Below are 20,650 nucleotides of genomic sequence, written 5' to 3' on the forward strand. Positions count from 1 at the left end.
TCAAGAGCAAAACAATAGTGTTCACTTTCTCCACTCTTATTTAATATAATCCTTGTAGTCTTTCTTAGCTAGAGTAATAAAGTATTCCCTTTTTTCTATTCTTACTTAATACAGTTCTTTTAGTCTTAGCTGAAACAATAAAAGAAGCCAAACAAGAAAAGAGGAAGTCAAATTATTCCTATTTGTAGACAATATAGTTGCATACATAAAATATCCTATCATCTCCACCAGAAAACTCTTATGAGAGTTTACTTTCAGCAAGGTACCAGGAAACAAAATTTATATACAACAACCAGCAGCTTTTCTATATACCAACAACAATCACATCGAGAATGAAATCTGGAAAATAATTCCATTCATAATAGTGTTTTTGTTTTGTTTTGCTTTGTTTTTCGAGATGGGGTTTCTCTGCAGCTTTTAGAACCTGTCCTGAAATTTGCTCTGCAGACCAGGCTGGCCTCGAACTCACAGAGATCCATCTGCCTGCCTCTGCCTCCTGAGTGCTGGGATTAAAGGTGTACACCACCACCACTGCCTGGCTATAATAATCTTAAAACACACAGAAACAAATCCACCCAAGGCAGTGAAAGACTCCCTACAATGAAAATTTTAAAGCCTAGAAGAACGATCTTATAGAAAACAGAAAGTGCTCTTGTGCTCATGAATTGGAAGAATGAATATAATGAAAACAATTTTAATTAGAAGAAATACACATTTAATGGTACCCCCATCAAAATTCCAATGACAGTCTTTACAGAAAGAGAAAAAAAATACTAAAATTCATATGGAGCACAGAGGATGCCAAATATCCAGAGCATTCCTGAGCAGAAAACGCTGGAGGTATCACAATCAATATGTGATCTCAAATTCCAGCACAGGGGCAGGGTGACAAAGCAGCCGACTCTGACATACGATGGACATATAAGTCGATGTACTAGAAGAGCCAGAATGAAACCACACACCGCAGTCATGTGACTCTGGGCAAAGATGCCAGAAATGTACATTAGATAAAAATAGCCTCTTCAGTAAGTGCTGCTGGGAAGACTGGTATCACACACGGAATAATGAAGCTAGATCCACACCACTTCCCTCTATGAGCATTAACTCAAAATGGAAAATGGATTGAATAATTTAACAGAAAACGAGAAACTCCAACACTGTTAATGTAAGGCACAGAGAAAACACTTCAAAACAGGAGCAAATACTTTGTGAAAGGAATCCCAAGAATTGACATATGGGATTGCTTGAAAGTGAAATGCTTTTGTAAGCAAAGGGAACAACGTGTTATAGAAACAGCCCGCAGGAAGCCTTGGATGTATAGAGGAGTAATTTCTAGCGTAGATTAAGGGCACCAAGGACCAAAGAATGGAACAGCCCAGTCAATAAATGGACTAAAGAACAAACAGTTCTCAAAAATGAAGTAGAAATGGCCAATAAATGTATGAAAAATATACAGGATCTTTAACCATAAGAAAAATGCAACCCCAAAACTCATGAAGCAAGGCAGATGGGTCAGGAGTCCAAGGCCAGCCTGAGTTATGTGAGACTCTGCTTACGCCCCTCCCCCCACACCAAGAAAGAGGAGGAAGAGGAAAAATAAAAACATTAACAACAAAATAGTCATTGTCATCATAGCTCTCCTTATCAGAGCAGTTTCCAGCAGAAACACTACTACATGTAAAATAAATAAATATTTTATGACGATCTGACAAAGTCAACATGAAGGAATCAATCAAGGACCTATCTAGTCATGACGGCTCACATCTACAAACTTAGCATCCAGGAGGCTGAGTCAGGAGAATAGCTGTGAGTTTAAGGTTGGTCTGAGTTACCTACTGAGTTCTAGGCTAATCTGGTTACAGAGTGAGACCTCGCGTCAGAAAACAGAAAACAACAGTTGGTGCATGCCTTTAATCCCAGCACTGAGGAGGCCAAGGCAGGTGGGTCTCTGAGCTCAACCCACCCTAACAGTCAGGGCTACACAGAAAAACGCTACACAGAAAAACGTTGTCTTCAAAAACAAACAAACATCTAAAACAACAACAACAAAAGATTCGGGTATAACAAACCGTTCTTTCAGTGTACTGGGAGAGCAGGGAAAAAGCATGAGAACAGTGCCCCACCGTGGTTCAATGTGGCACTACATCAAACATCAATTGTCAAACCCCATTTCTGAAAGGGTACTCTAAATTTTCATCTCTTACTACAAAATAATCAGAAAAACATCACATTCGAATATATGTTATATATAAATTTAATATTTTAATTTTTATTAAATAAAACATAAAGGCAAGGCTGTCAGCAAGAGCCACTATCATGTCTTGTCTAGCCAATCAAAAAACAGTAGTGCTGGCGCCTGTTTAAAACCAGCTCTCGGAGTGGTAGGGTGGGGGCCCTTGTTTGGAGCATTTGCTCGTTTCTATGTCAAGCAATAACAATGACAAGACATTTATCGCAGTGTTTTTGGATATGCTAAATCCCACGGGATTTTCAACTTTAGAGCAATAAACACTATGGCATGTGAATTGTATGTTTTTAAAATCCCAGCTAAAACATCTATTCGTCATTGGAACTGTCAGGATAATGAAAAACAAGGGACGATTAAGAAATTATCATGTGCAAGGGAAGCTTAAGGAGACAGGACTGAGAAATGTTGTGTGGACCCCTGGAGAGAATCCCAGAACAGGGCAAAAAAAGACATTAGGGAAAACTGAGGAAATCCAAATAAAGTATAATCTTACGTTAATGATAATTATGCATTGATATTGGTTAATAAGCTGTGACAAATGTCCCATTCTAATGTGATGCGCCAACAGCAAGGAAACTGAGTCACTGTGGCTGTGCTGACAATTAAATGAGTATCTGAAAATAGCTACACAAAAGGACCTCAAGTGCATGAAGAAATGACGTATGTCTGAGTACCAGACACGTCAGACTGCCCAGGTCTCATCTCTACACACTGTATACACGGATTTAAGCATCATATTGCACCCACTGAATGTGTCTGCCTGCTCTGTGCCAACTGAAAATTAAAGACAATAGGCCCTAAGCCCTTTGGAAGGCCCACACGAGACCCTAACTCAAAATAAATAAAATCGAAACAAGAAAAGAGTGCTTGCAATCACGGCAGGAGAAACTCTCCAAACGCTACTGCACAGGGAGGGACTGCCACTAACGGCATTGTGACAAATGACTCAAAACAGTTAGACAAGAGTATGTTAGCATCTTACCACAAAGGAATGGTGGATGTACGAGGTACTAAATATCCTAACATGATTAACACACAGTGTACTTATTTATCAAAATACCACACTGCACCCAGAAACGTGTATAGTATGCGATGGTTAAAAAGCAAAGCACAGAGTTGACATGGCCTCCAGGGATTGTCAAGCCCCTACCTTTGAAGACATGATGTTCTTAACTTCCTCATCCGCCGCACAGTGTGCCCCAGCCAGGTCTGGGTTGCTGCTGCTCAGCACGCGGGCCTGCATCAGCTTTGAGCTCACGGCAGCAGCAGACGTGCGTCCATACGTGTGGTATCGGGGGTCAGGGTTGGCGGCAGAGCCCCCTGTATCCCGGCAGCCAGAGACATGTCAACAGACAGAACAGAGTCAGTTACAGAACTTGAGAAGGACCCGATTAAGGCAGGAGTGGGACTAAAATGGAAACCTATCAGATGGGGGCCTCGGAAAGAGGCCTCATTATGCTGCTGCTGTGAGAGGCAGGGAGACGATGGTGGGAGAAGTAGGCAGGGTGTGAGGTGGGGAGAGGCGGGGAGGCGTGGGGGAGAACTGGAGACCATGAGGAACCAGATCCCAAGGTTGCCAGAGTTTCTGAATTCTCAAGCAAAGCTGCAAATAGGACTACTTTTTCTGGATCGATATTTAAATGACGCAACCCGACAACTCATGGAGGAAGTTGTTCATCGTCCACAGTCATCTTTTGAGGACAGGCATATGCAAAGTTTCAAAGTGAGACCAACTCTAGATTGAAAGTTGGACTAAAATGACAGATTTATGTAAGATATGACTGCAGAGACAAAGTTTATTTGGATGTGGGATTTTTAAAAGTTCACTGATGATATTTTTATACCATGCTACCCAGACATTATGGCTTATTGCCTATTTTAATAACTAAGAAAACAGTGAACTAGATTATTAGCTGGGGGGAATGGGCACAATTTGTTTTTTTTTATATAGAATGAAAAGTTTCAGAACTTTCAGTGGTGTCACAGCCACTGAATAGATACTGTTTTTTGTTAAACTATTATTTTAGAATCTGACACAGTCAACAGTTCTCCATCTTTTAAAGCAGATCCTTTGCCAGGTCATAAATTGGCAGTGAGGTAAAGACCACTGAGACTAGGCAGGCACAGCACGTGCAACACGGAAAGAGAGAAGGGAGGGAGAGAGAAACATCTAGGAAGTTTTAATTTCAGCACTTATATAAGTTTTACTTTGAAAGATAAAGCTGAACCTTTAATCCCATGGCAGTGGTGTGTGGAGGTGTCCTGCTGGGGACCTGTCCCCTCAGGAAACATTACCTGACTTGGGTGCATCCCTGTGCAGCTCGGGCAGTCGGAACACATAGTGCACGTAGGAGGCCAGCAGGCAGTTTCTCCCATGTTGGTCCTTTCTCAGGTCCTTGCTGTTGTGCAGGCTGTTTGCAATGGCCACCACAGACTCGAAGGCAAACTGGGAGAAGTTTGCTGAGGAGCCAAGAGAAGACGAGAAGTTGAGGGAGATGGGCCCAGGCCAGCAACAGTATGTTCTGGTCACTGACCACCTTAGCCTGGCACAAGAAATGTCAGTGGGAGGCATCTATGTGCCAGGCAGCTCCAGGGTGGAGCCTTGCTCACCACAGACATGTGTAGCTCAAGCTGGCCTAGAACTCACTGCACTCCTCCTGCCTCTGCCTTCGAAAGTGCTAGAATTAAAGGCATGGTAGCGTAACCCACCACGCCTGGCTCACATTCCGTTCTTTTCCTCTGCCTTTTGCTAGGAGCAGTTTCTGACAACCAGGATGTGTCCGTGCCCATCCGCCATCGTTCTCTAAACTCAGCTAAAAACAGGTTACACAGTGGGTTCTGCAGACAGACATCATGCTGGACTTTATTCTTAGGCCGTACCCCAGATCAGCTGAACCAGAATCTACATTTCCACAGGATGCCCAAAGGATGTGAGAGCAGTGCATAAACCTGTCCTATAGGCTCTCATAAAGATGCGTCTTAATAATGTACACGGTTATGACCCTCTCCAGAGCAGCGCCATGCAAACTGGTCCATACTGTCTGGTGCTCCAACCCCTTCATCATTTGGCTTTAGCCGACTTTGTGCCTGTTTCTGCTCAGATTCAGCTATGTCCTAGTGAGGTAGCTGTCAGTTATCCCATTCTTCGCTCCCTGACTTGCTCATGCTGTTGTCCTCACTAGAGTATCTTCCTCGCCTCTTGCCACAAAATCACACTGACCACGAAGTCAGACCACCCCTTTCCAAGCTCAGCCTCCTCATGCAGCCGGCAATGCCCCACAGTGACAGGAATCCAAACCACACCACTCTGAAATTTAGCCTCCCCACGAAGGCTGGGACCCATTCCTAGGCCTGGTGCATGTCTCCCAATGTCTGTGGCTCTTCCCTCCCACATTGTGCGGAACCTCCCACAGGTTCCAGATGAATGCTTGCTGACTAAGTCCTTCATTGTCTTCATGTGTTTGTTTGTAGGGGTTTTTTGTTGTGGTTGTTGTTTGAGATGGGGTTTCTCTGTGTAGCCCTGGCTGTCCTGTAATTCGATTTGTAGACCAGGCTAGCCTCAAACTCACAGAGATCTGCCTGTCTCTGCCTCCTGAGTGCTGGGATTAAAGGCATGCACCATCATGTCTGGCTGTGTGTATAGGTGTGTACATGTGTTCCTGTGTGCATGTCTATGCAGAGGCCAGACACTGACATTAGATGTTTCCCTCAATTGATCTTCACCATATTTTATTTTATTTTTTTGATAACATGCCTGATCTTGCCAAGTAGGCTATGATGATTGGCCAGTGGGCTCCAAGTATCTTCGGCAAGTAACTGAACTACTGCTCCACCCCAAAAGCTTTAATATTAAGGATCCTACTTAAGTCATTTTTAGCATTTGCTTGTGTGAGTGCGTGTGTATGTCTGTGTGTCACGGTGCAAATGTGGAGTTCAGACAACAACTGAAGGCAGTCAGTACTCTCCTTCTACTATGCAGATCCCAAAGATCAAATCCAAGTCATCAAGTAGTCTTGGAGACAAGCACCTTTACTTGCTGAGCCATCTCAATAGCACTAAGAATCCATTTTAATATTCTTTCTCACTCCCCCTCCCTCCCTCCATTCCTTTCTCTTCTTTCAAAAAACATTTTTTACATTTATTTATCTGATTTGATTTGATGTATATGAGTGTTTTGTCTGTATGAATGCATGTGCACCATGTGCATCTTTTGAATGCAGTGCCTGTGGAGGTCAAAGAGCCATCAGACTCCTTGGAACTGGAGCTACAGATAGTTATGAACTATGTGAGTACTGGGAACCGAACCTAGGCCCTTTGCAAGAACAACAACTGCTTCTAACTGTTGAGCCACCCCTCTAGTCCTTCTTCCTTTCTGTTTTAAACACGCAGGGAGTCTGGCCAAGCAGCACTGGACTTGACTTCGTGGCAGAGGTTGCTCTCAGCATTTGTGGGTTGGTGGAAAGACAAGATTCATTAGGCAAAGCTGCCTGGCCAAGCCACGCCTCCTCCTGGCCCACAGGCCTCTACCTGTCTGGCCGGCGATGACCATGGGCTGCACAGAAAGCTGGAAGAGCTTGTCCAGCACCAGGTGGAGGAAGAGCACCAGGGGCTCCAGGCGGGAGGAGTTCAGGCAGATGATGCTGAGCTTCAGCTCATGCTCCAGCGTGCTCTCCGTGATCTTCTGGTCAAGCACACGGATGGGGAAGGACACCTGGCTCTCCAGGGAGTGGCAAAGGGTGAAGAACTTCTCCAGGTGGTTGTCCTGGGAAGGCAGAAGGCAGAAGCCTCTCGTGAAATTTTATTCTTTCAATATCCACCCAGGAATTTGGTGGAATGAACCTCTTAGCTAGTGCCTCAGATTAGAGGTTAAGTCCCGGATGCTTCCAGCAAAGGTAATGGATTTCTTCGTAGAATGTGATGTGTAAAATAGAACCTTTTGTACCGGGCTGGCCTCTAACTCACAGAGGTCCACAGAGGTTTCTGCCTCCCGAGTGCTGGGATTAAAGGTGTACACCGCTACCACCCAGCTAAAATAGAACCTTTTAAATAACTATTAATCAAAGAAAAAAATAAATCAGGTTTCAACTCACTCCATAGGTACTAGGTGTCAGACAGCCAAGACAGGGAGCTAATGAGATGTGTAACCCAGTGGCAGGCCTTGACATTCCTTACCTGGGTGTGAACGGAAGACACAGCTTGCACTTCAATATTAAATACCCCCTTATGGCCCTCAGCCCACTTGATGGGAGGATTCTGTAAAGGGACTTTCTGTGTTACAGAGAGAGAAAGACAGGAGATTAGCAACGTGATTCCCCTTTGCAACGATTAATGAGCAACTTGTCTGTGAACGGCAGGTTCTACAAACAGAGCTTCCTCAGTCAGAAGTCAGGCCTTTCGTTTAAGTTCCATTCTATACCAAACTAGTTCTTTTTCACACTGACAAGTCAGTCACAGTCCCTGGCCTTAGCATTTGTTCAAATGCTAGGAGAGTTAGTTGGGTAATCTATCTCTAACCTCTCATTCAACATTGATGATCTTGGATGCTGGGAATATAATTAAATGATCTTCCCATTAATTGGGGATGTCAGGACAGAGATTGGAGGGCCCGGTTTGGGTTTTGTGCCTCTTTCATCAAAATGATAGGAAGCATGCTATGTTTGTAACGACAGGACAAGGGAGGTGGCAGGAGATGGGGACCCATGGAACTCTCTGAAAGCTGCAAACTGGAGCCCAAGCTCACAGAGCTCCACTTGGCCCACAGGGTCCTGGGCATGGTTGTGAATTTCTTGTTAATGTTTCAAAGTCTGTAAAGATCATACAACACATTAGTTTCTAACTCGAGAGCTGGAATATTCAAGAACAACAGCCTCATCTGCCTGCACTGTTCTGCCTATGGATCAGCCTCACTTAAGTGACTTGGTGACTTTCTGTGGACACGAGAGTTTACATTTGTAATCTACAACAGAGGCATTTATAGAAATCTATGGGGAATCAATATCACTTTTGAGAGAGAGAGAGACAGAGAGAGAGGGAGGGAGGGAGGGAAGGAGGAAGAGAGAGAGAGAGAGAGAGAGAGAGAGAGAGAGAGAGAACACGCTTGTGCATATCTGCACATATGTGCATACAGAGGACTGAGAATAACTTTAGGGAGTTGGTTCTCTCCTTCTACTATGTGGGTCCTGGGGACTATGATCAAACTCAGGTCATCAGGCTTGGTACCAAGCATCCTTATTCACTGAATCATCTCATTTAAAAATGCAAAAATTGTAAAGTTGAAAAGCCACATTAAAGAACATTGTGAGAGCAATCTCAACAGACTATTTCATTTAACACAGCATGGCCCACTCTTTCTTCAAGGAGAAGTCATAAAAATTATTAATAAAATATTCTACTTTTTTCAATACCAAGACTTTGAAACCCAGTCCATATTTTACATGAACAGCTCTGAGTCAGAACTAGTCCATTAAAGATCTCACTAGCTACCTGATATTGCTTTATTTGATGGTGAAAGTCTGAGGGACTGAGGGGGAATCTACAGGTAGGAAAAGGAAACTAATATTTACTTTAGCATTATTTACCTCATAATAAGCACCATCTCAACTAATGTCCACTGCACCATATAGTCAGGTATGGACTTCATTTCATCTTTGAGAGTCAGAGGAGGAAAGTGATGTGCCCACATTCACACAGTTGGAGAGTGGAAGGTTGGTGTTTGGATTTGTCTTAAAAACTCAGGTTTAGATAGGCGTGGTGGCACATGCTTGTAGGAAGGCAGAGATAGGAGGATCAGGAGTTCAAAGCCATCCTTGGCTAGTTGATGAATTTGAGGCCAGCCTGGGCTATATGAGATTCTGTTTTAAAAACTGTTTTCAAAAATTTCAACAAAGCAAAAACCAAATTTCAGGTTTTACCTATGTTTTTGCAAACAACATAGGAGTCCTATCAAATTAGAATATGGAGCTTAAAAAAATTGAAAACCAGGGTTTGTTTTTTTCTTGGTTTTTAATAATGGCTCACTAGGCCATGGACTTCAGGGGTCTTCCTGCCTCACTCATATGGGGATTACAGCAGCAGGCCTCACCTTGCCTGGCTCGGGAAAAGCAGTGTGAGGTTTCTGCAAGGCATTATAGCCGAGGACATAAAGACGAAGTGGAGTATCTCCTTCCTTAGGCTGGCCAGCCGGTGTCGAGGAGAGTGTTAGTCTAAAACAGAGGGAAAGAACCAGCCTGGGGGTGACAGAAAATGACAGGGAAGGAAGACTGTGAAGGGTCTATCTAAGCTCAAGGTTCACCTTCAAACCCCAAAGGACTAAAGGAAGAACTACAGGCTAAAGGATCTTGGAAAGTTATGCCAACCAACACCACACAGACTACATGTGGACCCCGATTCAGACAAGAGTGAAAACATCATCATGGTGGGGAATGGGAAAGGTGGTTGCTGAATGGATAGAGGACGGTATTCAGGATTATGTTAAATTTAACAAAGGTCCACCAATGATACTGTGATGGCTAGAAAAGAGTCATATTTTCATGATACGTGATAACATAAATTTATGATTAAGATGATTTGCTTAAAAATAAAACTCATTGATACTAAAAGGGTGAGAAATTTGACAGTGGGCTCTGAGTCTCGGGAGTATCTTTAGACTGAAGTATTGCCACGGACTGCAAAGACATGAGGAATGGCAAGACAGGAAGGGCAGAAGCTCTGGAGTTGGCATCTTTACAGTCCATCCACCCTGCCTGTGACCGATGGCCCAAGAGAGGAACTGCTGATTCAGGCCTGGAAACATTCCGAAAGGATTCTTGATAGCAGTAGAATCTATCACAAGTGGGCTCAGCCTGTCTCCTGATCTACAGAACCGTGATGTGCACACAGTTCCAGGTAGCATTGCCTCAGGTGCACGCAGCAGCTACAGGACATTCTGGGGTGGTGATGTATCCATGAGTAACGTTTCTTTCGCTGCCAAATACCCCTCCCATCCCGTCGGAACAATGTGCTCTCAGAAAACACAGTGTTCTCGGAGATGGCAACCCTAGAGAATCTTGCAAGTAACCTCAGACACATCCTCGGGGATGAGAGTGGGTGTGGGAAAGTGATCCCAGACCACAGCTGGACAGGACGCCACTGACAGACGGTGCTGGTTACCTCGGCAGAATGTATGGAGTAGTTGGGCGGCAGTTTTTCCAACGCGACTGGGAGACAATAGGACCCGGTTTGAAGACGTTCATTTAAGAGAATCGGCAGCCACTGAAACAGACGATGTCACGAGCAGAGTGGTTTGTACCGCAGTGCACAACCCTGGCGATTTATCTGGCTCACAGTCATCGGACACAACTAAGCAGTGATTAGATATCGACCAGATCTCCGTCCGGCAGCAGCGGCTTCAAGCCAGTTCTTTGCACTGTAAATTCCCTGAGAGTTCCTGAGATGGTAATGTCAATGATTTGTTGGTTTCTGGGCCCTTTCTGGACTTCCTACAGCACAAGTGTAGTAGCATTTTTTTTTCCTCTTTATGGTCAGTATTGGCTCCTGTCTAAATATCAATGTTCATTTTACTTTTCATGGTTTTTAAAGAAATAATTTTTTCCACTGAAGATATATATATGTATATATATATCTACAATATATATTTATATACAAAACTTAATATATAGTTATATAACTTAATATATATATATATAAAACTTTATATATTTATATATAAACTTAAATTCAGAAATAACATATATGGCAATGCTTTGCTAATTAAATAAATGAATATTCATTAAAGACTTGCTACTCAACAGCTTTCCTTTTGAGGAACCTGTCATTCTCTAAGTAAAGCCATTTCTACTCTCTGCTACAGTCCAGACTAGCACATTTTACAGTGATTGACAGGAGACAAGCAGTGAGCAGACTGTAGGCACTCTCTGCAGGGACCCTGGCTCCATCAGCCATTGCAGGGGGAGGCGGCAAACCGAAAGTAACTCACCGAATACCCCAGAAGACTTTCTCCTGAGGCCCCTTGCTTCTGCTGACAGCTGATGTGGTAGAAGGTGAAGAGGAGGTGGTGATTTACTGTGAGCTTGGCGGGGAGTTTAATTTTCACTTCTTCGTAAAAGTCGGGGGACCTGTATCAGAAGCACATTGGACACACATCACGGTCAGTGAAAGGACGCCGCCCTGAATGTGAGGCACGGCACCGCCCACCCTTTGCTCCCGAGTGCCTGCATGATGTGGGGCTTCTCATTTCCTTAATCCTGCTCCTAAGCTGTAAGGCCTCGAGGCCACACTGACACTATGAGAAACATTCCACCTACACAAAACTGCTCACGATCTGAAGGCTATGTTAGAGAGCAAGGATTTTACCCACACAATGGAAAGACACGACTAGATCCGGAAAGAGGATGAGGTTCCGAGTCCTTCTATGGCCTCTTTTCCCATCTCAGCCCCAAGAACGGGCCTGGCATGTGACTATCCTCATCAACGGACAGTGCTAAGGCTTCTCAGGTGTTATCATTCAGTCCTCAGGACAAGTCTGGCCAGTGTTTGCACTGGCTTGCAGTAGGGTCAGGGGCAAATGACAAGATGACCAAAGAGAACTGGGTTTTGCTTCTGGTCCTTCTTGGATCTCAAACCAAGTGAGAAAATACTCTTTATTTAGCACTCTCTATCACCACTTTTGAAATAATCAAAATAATATTAGATTCTTAAAGATCTTTTCTTCTCAAAGCCTTAGTTACTTGCAAAAATTGTGCATTGCCAACATAGAATTACAGAATAAGTATAAACTCCCTCTGCCCTCCATTCCCTATGTGCAAAAACATCCATGGAGTCAAAACCCGCCAAACCTGAAAAGCATTGAATATTTGTAGTGTATGCTTAGGACACTGAAATATACTCACTTATTATGGTATGTAATTGCTGTGTACACTTCCTGCAGAAATTCAGGCCCATTGGACTTCCCAAAGATGACCTGTTTGTCGATGTAGAAAGAACCAAATTAAGAGTGACTTCTTTCTCTATCAAATCATCTCTGACATCAACAGGACACAGGTGAGCACACAGAACTGCATGCTCACGGAGTTGTAGTTTCTAAGTTAAGGCTAAGTCCTAAAGTTGGCATGATCATACAGACTAAATGTGGGGTGAAGAGTAAACTGAGGCTTCAAGGGTGGCACAATTATACAGATTAAAAGTGAGGTGAAGAGCAAAGTGGGGGTGAAGACTATCAAGGGACCGAGGCAAAGGTGTGAGACTGGAAAACCAGAAGTTGCTGTGGGACAATGGTCTGTACCCTGTCACTTGTATTTTAAATAAGCACCGACTGGCCAGCAGCCAAGCAGGAAGTAAAGGCACGGCAACCAGGCAGGAAGTAGAGGTGGGGCAACCAGGCAGGAAGTAGAGGCGGGGCAATGAGAATTCTGGGAAGAGGGAAGTTTCAGTCAGTAGCTGTCACCCAGAGACAGAGGAAGCCAGCCACAGAGCAAGCAAGATGTGACTGCCTCGCAGAAAAAGATACCAAGCTACGTGGCTAACACAGACAAGCATTATGGGCTAATATAAGTTATAAGAGTTAATAAGAAGCCTGAGCTAATAGGTCAATCAGTTTATAATTAATGTAGACCTCTGTGTGTTCATTTGGGACTTAAAGAGCTGTGCAACCGGGCGGGACAGAAACCTTAGTCAAAAAGAAGTCTCGTTCCTGTCTCAGCACCCAGACACAACATGATAATATCAGACTCATTTGTCCTTAGTGAGATGCGAGGATCTCCTGTCCAAGGACAGGGACTTAGCCGTCTGGGAGATTACAGTCTCCACTGCCCTGGCCACCTGTGTGCAGATGCCTCATGGGGTCTGCAGCAGCACCAACAGTACACGCATGTAGTCTGCACCAACGGCACATGGTTTGACTGGTGGACCTGCTCCGGGGCAAGGAAAGAGCCCTTTCCTCTAGCTGCAGCAACCCAGAGACCAGTCCCACGGCTTGGTGAGCTGAGATTTACCATCATTGTCCCTTGGCTGAGTAAGTTGGCCTCACACAGGATCTAGACATGGGGAAGCCCTAGTGGTGAGCTGTCAGGGCCAGAGCAAAGAGGACTAGGGGACCCACTCCAGACATTCCTTTCCTCCCAAGCACCCTCCCTCTTCCACATTTTTGCCACTGTGGCAAGAAGACACCTTGCATCAGGGAACAGGTGGGAGAGAGGGGTGGCTTTTTAGAAAGTAGATATATGAGGAAAGGAAGTACTAGGAAGAAATTTCTTCCTCCAGAAAAGGAAATGAGGCAAAAAGCCAACACTCTACCCCCCACCTCTACTGTGTATTGCAGGGGATCAAAGCAAGGACTTCAATACATGCTAAACAAGTGATCTATTAGTAGCTGAATCTCAGCTGAATATTAGCTGAATTCCATTAATTGTGCAAATAGCAATACATCATTTACTAGCAAATTTGAGCATTTCGGGCTTCTTAGATAAGACTGTTTTAGTATAATTGGTTTATAGTTTGCCTTAGGATAGATTCATTTCTAAAAGGTGTTGAGGTGGTGTTATCATTACTAGGCTACACTCTGGATTTCTGTAAATGGTCTCATACTCATCTAAGAGTATATGTGGAAGAAATTCAGCCAAGTAGTGATCAAGTGAGCACAGAGCCACTCTCTAACTTGTAAAGCATTAGATTGGCATTGTTCCATGGGCAGTGTGGAGAGACCCTACAAGATCTCTCGGTTCTTTAAAATGGCTTTTAGTTCCAAGGCATGGCATCTCACGATGGCACCATTTGGGAAAGAGACTTAAGACAGATGCTGTTTCCCCACCATGATCTTAGGGACCATACTGGACTAGTCAGAAAGGTCCCTGCATGTGTAGAGTAGGCTATGCTGGAACGGAATACTCTGTGTATGGCTCACTGGCAAAGCATTTGTCTAGCGTCACCAAGAGACCTTGGTGGGTGTTGGACATACTCTGTGTACTGAGAACTCAAGACTTCATCGCTGTGAACTGACAAAGAGAAGATAGCCCCCCCCAATGGAGATAAACGCTACCCTCTCTTTACCGGCATGGCGTTGCTGGGGTCTTCTCCACACATGAACTGGATCTTTATTGTAATGTTGCGGGCAGACGCTAGCTTGTTAGCAAAGTTCAGTCTCTGCGGGTAGACGTAGAGAAGATTTCTGGAAAAGAGAGAACCAATTATTAATATCTAGAGTCCATTTCTGCTCACAGACCAACACCTGAACCTGAGGTCTGAAGTAAGACGGTTGAGCTGCGTCATCGCCTGCTCTGTGACCCCGGCTATGGTATACCTTGGTGGCATCTCACAAAGACCATAGGATCTGCCACCACCTCAGAAAGATAGTGATTACTGATGTCTCACTAGAAAAGAGTAAGGGAATCCAACAGTCAAGTTTGAGGCACATGAATAGCTGTGTGGACCCGCTTCTGATGGACCACGCAGAGTGCTCCAAGGAGGTCATCGAAAATCGGAGCAAACATTGAGAGCCATGCTACAAATGTAATCCCTGTGAACCACTAGGAACAGGCAAGTTCATGTTCAGAATCCCGGTCCTGGTCTGCAAAGAGGGTGGGAGGGGGTTGCTCCGTATTTTAAGACGTGACAGTCTTCTAAGCTAAGTAGTTACTGCATTAGAGAGACCCGATTTGGGAATTAAGCTGATCCTGTCTCCCCAGTTTTCATTGTCTATTTTTGCTTTCAGAATAAATTTGAAAGTCTTATTGTACAATATATTTCATTAGCAACCAGCCATTAATGAAAAGAAAAGATTTCTCAGACTATCATTAAACCTCACTCAGTTTTCTGTAAGCATTATGGCTGAGTCCATTAGCTTTGTGGAGGGTGGAAGCTGCCTCCCAAGTCTGTATTCTCCGGTCTGTTCTACGCCTTCTAAACCTGGTGCTCTGTAGGGTTAACAGGCAGCTGGAGAAGAAAAGGTGGCGGGGAAGCAAACACTGCTGAAGAAGCGTGGGGCAAATAAACTAAACAGGCTAATGTGTACTCTGAATACCAGAGAAGGGCAGGAGTCCACTCCTCTCCCCCGTGTTTAGAATTCACTTTATTTGACTGGCCTTTCTCAGATATATTTTTCAGACACACACAGATATACACACACACACGCACACTTCAGAATTTTTATGTTCTAAGATGGATTAACATTCTAAGATTCTAAAACTGGCTACAGATGACTATGTCCCATCCAGGTAGACGCTACAGCACAAGGATACTTCTGAGCTGGGTGTAGGAGTACATACCTGTAATCCCAGAGCTCAAGAGGCACAGGCAAGAGGATCATTGCCAGTCTGAGGCCAGTTTGATCTACATAATGAAATGCAGACCAGTCAGGGATACACAGCATAATTCTGCCTCAAAAACAAAAAGCAAAAAATACACCCAAGGATTTTCTACTCAAATATCTTGTAGTAAGGAACGCTGTCAGGTTGTTCAAGAAGAAAAAAATCAATATCTGGAACTCTGAAGAACACAGGAGCTGTTGTTTTGTACGTAAAGTTCAAAGATCATGGGGGTAAATGCATAGCATGCCTATGCTTTGCTGACCCTTGCCTCTCTTAACCAGGGGCTCACTAGAGATAGTGAGATGGGGGTGAGAGTCTAGGAGCCGGTAGAGTTGTGGCACCCTTTCTAGGCCACTCCGACTTCACACAATAGTATCACTATCCTGACGCAGTGGCAGCTGGGACACCCCTGGGTTTTTGCCCTTTGTTTTAGGCTGTCTTCCACCCTGTCCTCTTCTTGGCTCTTATTTCTGTGTACACTAAATATTTCTTATATTAAAGTGAAAAGCAAGGTAAGGCAACAATTTGAATTCAGTTTCAACAGCCAGAATATTTAAGGAGCCTACCCAGGAATGGAGACATGGATCACGGCACAACAGAAGGTTTGGCTTAGAATCTGGGGGTATTCGGGTTGGGAGGCACCTAGCACGAGCCAGTATTTTCTAAGATGGGAAAATTACAGTCTTGAGAGATGAGGTGAGTCTACTCTGTGAGTCAGCAGCTGAGAGGCAGAGGACCCAACATCTATTGTGTCTTCTCTACCCTCTGCTGTCTCAGTGGTACCTGTCAATCTGGTTCGCCAGTCAGAGCAAATCTGATACAGCTGAAGCCATCAAAAGTGGACACTGGGATATGCATGTACTGAAGACAGTTTACGTTAGTGCTACAGGAGGTGTGTGCGCATGCACTGCTAAGGGCATAAACATGCCTGACCGGGGATCGTGTATACCTCTTCCCATCGCTCACTCTTGCTCATCTCCTCTGTCGCCACGTCAACAAGAGGGTTAAAGTTTATTGAGCAGCGGGGATAGGATATCCTGAAAATGGCTAACACTGGAGCCAGGGGGCAGAGAGTAGAGTCCATCTTCGTTTCTTCTGCCTGTATGGCTTTGAGAGATTTTGTTTCTGGAAAGTTGAATTGTTTAAAACCTCAGGGACACTAACAAGCGCATCAACCTATAGGCTGTGGTGAGTATATAAACCCAGTATGTGGGGGGGGGGGTGAGCAGGGGGAGGGCAGGGATCCTGGTGCAAGCTCCAGGTCAATCGGCCTACACAGCAAGAGACCCTATTTCAAACAGTCAGAGGGAGGAAGGAGTGCATTCAGAGGCCAGAGGAGGGGCTTAGATCCCCTGGATTGGCGCTCTTCTAGGAACTGGCCAGGAGACTCCTTCAGCTCCACATGAACCCTCATCCTCGTCAAGGGAACACTCACTGTCTCAGGGTTTTAGCCCTTCTCTGTCTACAGAGTGAATACCTTTCTTTTCTTAAGGTAAAAAAGAAAATGTTTTTTCCAGTGTTATTAGCTTTTTTTTTTGCCCTGAGACATATATGTTGATTTAATAGCAAACAACCAACACACCCTGCCTTAAAGCTGATGGCTACTACAGGATCCTCCTGGTCTGACACCAGAAGCCTCACATAGAAAGTGCTTTCTCAAAGCAGCACCGTGGCCATTTCAAAGTCTTTAGCTGTGCTCTAAAACTCCCCCACCAAGCCTTTTTTTTTTTTTCAGAGGCAAAAATATTTCAGGAGTCATTTGCTGCAGTGGAAATGCAGGGGAGCCACTGCACCTAAGAGAGGCTCTGCTGCAAAGAGAAAAGTGGGTGCCCTTCACCTCTTCAGCAGCCAGAGGGCAAGACTGATTCCAGCAGAGCCACGGTCAAAATGCCCACTGACGTCAGTATCTGTGGTTGACTGATGGCTTTTATGCAAGCATTCAAAAGGAAGTGGCAATCCAGATACATTATTGAAGCAAGGCAAATAGTCGAGGAGGTGATTTTGGTTTGCCATTCATACTGCACCTCTAGGAAAATCCATGTCAGATGTACTAGGAGTAGCTGCCATTATTTCACACTTACTACACACAGGTGCTGCCCCCCCGTGTCAGACAGAAGCGTTAGGGCTTTAAATACACAAAGAACAAATTAAAATTGGAATTCTCAGAGCTCAGTACTGGCTTTGGTTTTTGACCGTTGTTCTAGTTAGTCCTCACAGCCTTGAACTTCCAGTCGTCTGAGTCAGTCACCTGAGCAAGGAGGATCACAGGCAGGCACCATTAGGCCCCACTTGAGAACTTAGTATTTTATGTGCTGTGGAATTACTTAGAAAACTAACAAACGTAATGGGTCCGTATTTTTAAAAGTGGAAGTGTGTGTTGTAAACACACAAGCGCTCTACAACTGTCATTACCAGAGGTCCAGGAGGAACAGGAGGCAACCAACACCAGCATTACCTGGGAGTCAGCTTGCGCCCAATATGGCCAACTTCAAGAAGCACTGGCCAAGAGAATTGGTTTGCTTTTAAACTGCAGACATAAAAAGCCCAATGGCTGACTGTGATATTTTCCTCCTTTTATTTAGGCTTTACTACTAGGAAGCTCAAAGCCAACTGTGTAGCTCACTGCCCAAAACCTTAAAAATATTGTGTATCAACTTTGCCCAGATTTAGAGTGAATTCTCTTCCTCTCTTTTCCCTCTCAATGTGTGGGTTTGAATGAGAATGGCCCCAAAGGCTCATGTATTTGAATGTTTGGGTCCCAGTTGGTGGAACTATTCAGGAAGGATTAGGAGGTGCGGCCTTGTTGGAGGAGGTCATCACTCAGGGTGGGCTTTGAGGTTTCAAAAGCCCAAACCCGGCCTAGTCTCACTCTGTCTCCTGCCCGTGGGTCAGGATGGACACTCTCAGTTACTGGTCAGCTCCAGACCTGCCTGCATGAATGCTCTCTGCCATGAAGGCCATGAACTAACCCCCTGTAAGCAAGCTGTAAGCAAGCTCCCAGTGACATGTTTTCTTTTATAAGCTACCTCGGTCATTGCCTTCCTTTAGTCACTTCTTCATAGCATCTACCCCCAGCAGCCACGACCTTAAGTTATATAAAAAGAGGGTGTCTTGCAAATACGTTGCTGAGTTCTATAAACAGAACCTCCAGGGATAAAAAAAGCATTCATCACCATTAAATACAAGACTTTTAGTTAGAACAGTAACTCCAAAGCATGGCAAGTTCAGATGAGCACAAAACCAGGAGGATGTCGGGAGCCGTGAGCGGGAGAGCCAATGACTACGCTGCACGCATCCTTAACATGTCACCTGCACATTCCACATAGCTCCTCACGCTGCTTCCAGTTCCTGTGCCAGACAGGCTTTGTAGAAGTGTAAGTGTGTACTGTGAACCACTGCCATAAGGAAGGCTTCACTGTGTGTCATCGGATGCACACCTTGACCCCTTCCCAATACACTTTCCAAAAAACAAAACAAACAAACAAACAAAAAGTGCTAAACGCTGAAAGAAGGCAGAGCTGGGGGTGAGAATAAAACCCTTTGCAAAAATAACAGCAATCACTTGGGGCCCTGGGTTAGTGCTTTTCCTTGGTCTTGCATTTACGAAAGATAAAACGCATAAAAAAACAGTGCACTTGTTTGCTAAAGAAAAAGGCCACGGCTTGCAGAAGTGAGTGCATTGTGCCCTCAAGTGGCTGAAGGGTGTACTACAACCACAGCTGAGGAATAAAATAACACACTAGGCTGTAAGTAACCTTAGGACATTGGCTCTCTTTTGAATTTTTTCCATCCTTAGAAAAGGGAAGATTGTTGAGTTTGGGAGCAATGCATCAGGATGTGGGCTCTGTCTGCCTGATTTACAACGAAGTCTGAGTTCGTTCCAGAGCCAGGAATCATTCTGTTTCCATTCCTCGGCTATTTCAAATGGCTTGGTTTTGCCTGCCCTTCATCTGAGGTAAATGGTTTGTTAGTAAAGTTCCGGACCTGCTTGCTAAGACTAGTAAAACAAATGCTTGGACTTTCTCTCTTAAGGTAGAGTTCTTTAAACACTTCTTCAAAGGATGAAAAGGAGACACGCATGAAGCGTTGTATGTAAAGATACTCCACTATAACATAACCACAGAGCAAAAGGTTCACCAGCACAAGATTAACCAAGTCAGAGAATGTACACAGAGAGACCGAGTCAGTTCTGAAAACATAAGAGAGGTTCTGGGTATTCATAAAAAGTGCTGCGCACACACACCAGGCTGCTGAGGAGGAGCAGGGCGGTGTGAGGATTATGATTCTTTCCTAAGAATTCTACTCACTAAACTCTAGCTCCCTGACAATCACTTGGAATCAGCCCTCCACCCATCCAGCATGCTGCAACCCTCACAGTAACCATTAAGACTTCACAGGGGTATGCAAGGCACCTACTTGTTAGGCCAGATCAGACTTTCTGGTCTGAGAACTCTCGACTGAATAGGAGGAGGCCTGGAAGCAGCTAATTATCCATCAAAGAAATTGTGTTCCGACTGATAGCCTTGCTCTCAGCAAGCACAGTCCTCCACGGCAGTCCGATAATTAGATAAACAAGGCTTCGGAGGCTGGGCTGAGAGATGAAATGCACTTTATGTGGCTTTAATGTAATCACTAGTTAAAAGGCCGGCACGGAGTTAACAAGCTCATTACAAACGCTTCGCCTGTGATCTCTGCACACACCCCCATGGCAGCTACCGGATAAGATGCCCTTGAAGGCTTTGCTGGGACTGGGCCCCAACTCACACTGTTTTTATTCTGCTCCCACCACAAGGCAGTTGGGCATCGGGGAAAAAACAGGGGTTGATTCCAATGCATTCTTAGGCAAACAGCAGCCTTTTTTTTTTTTTTTTAAATCGGGGTCATGGAAACAGGAATGCAAGCTCAGACTCTGACAGTCTTTTTTGTCAACCTTAGTTTTCCACTTTTGAAACTGCTGTCATTCTCTTGGTGACTTTTCAGAGCTTCGGCCTGGGTCAGTCTCAAAGGACACCTGTCTAGCTCAATCCCTCCATAGAGGTTGGACATTGATACTGTGGGGGTAAATCCATCCTTCCTGCCAATACTGAGCAGGTTGGATATGGTG

At 44.6% G+C, this 20,650-nt stretch overlaps 1 protein-coding gene across 2 annotated transcripts in view; it reads right to left on the reverse strand.

Moving 5' to 3' along the window:
- Positions 1–20,650, reverse strand: part of Dock8 (dedicator of cytokinesis 8) — a 203,407-nt gene that overhangs the window by 73,199 nt on the left and 109,558 nt on the right. For both annotated transcript variants that reach the window (XM_087908020.1, XM_087908022.1), the window contains 8 exons: positions 14,291–14,408; positions 12,136–12,206; positions 11,223–11,361; positions 10,397–10,498; positions 7,421–7,516; positions 6,776–7,010; positions 4,544–4,708; positions 3,399–3,568 (listed from right to left, as the gene is read on the reverse strand). In XM_087908020.1, the coding sequence (XP_087764146.1) occupies positions 3,399–3,568; positions 4,544–4,708; positions 6,776–7,010; positions 7,421–7,516; positions 10,397–10,498; positions 11,223–11,361; positions 12,136–12,206; positions 14,291–14,408 (1,096 nt within the window). The remainder of the gene's footprint in view (positions 1–3,398; positions 3,569–4,543; positions 4,709–6,775; positions 7,011–7,420; positions 7,517–10,396; positions 10,499–11,222; positions 11,362–12,135; positions 12,207–14,290; positions 14,409–20,650) is intronic.

The sequence above is a fragment of the Myodes glareolus genome, chromosome 7 (assembly GCF_982192425.1).
Source record: "Myodes glareolus chromosome 7, mMyoGla1.1, whole genome shotgun sequence".
Classification (NCBI taxonomy): Eukaryota; Metazoa; Chordata; class Mammalia; order Rodentia; family Cricetidae; genus Myodes; species Myodes glareolus.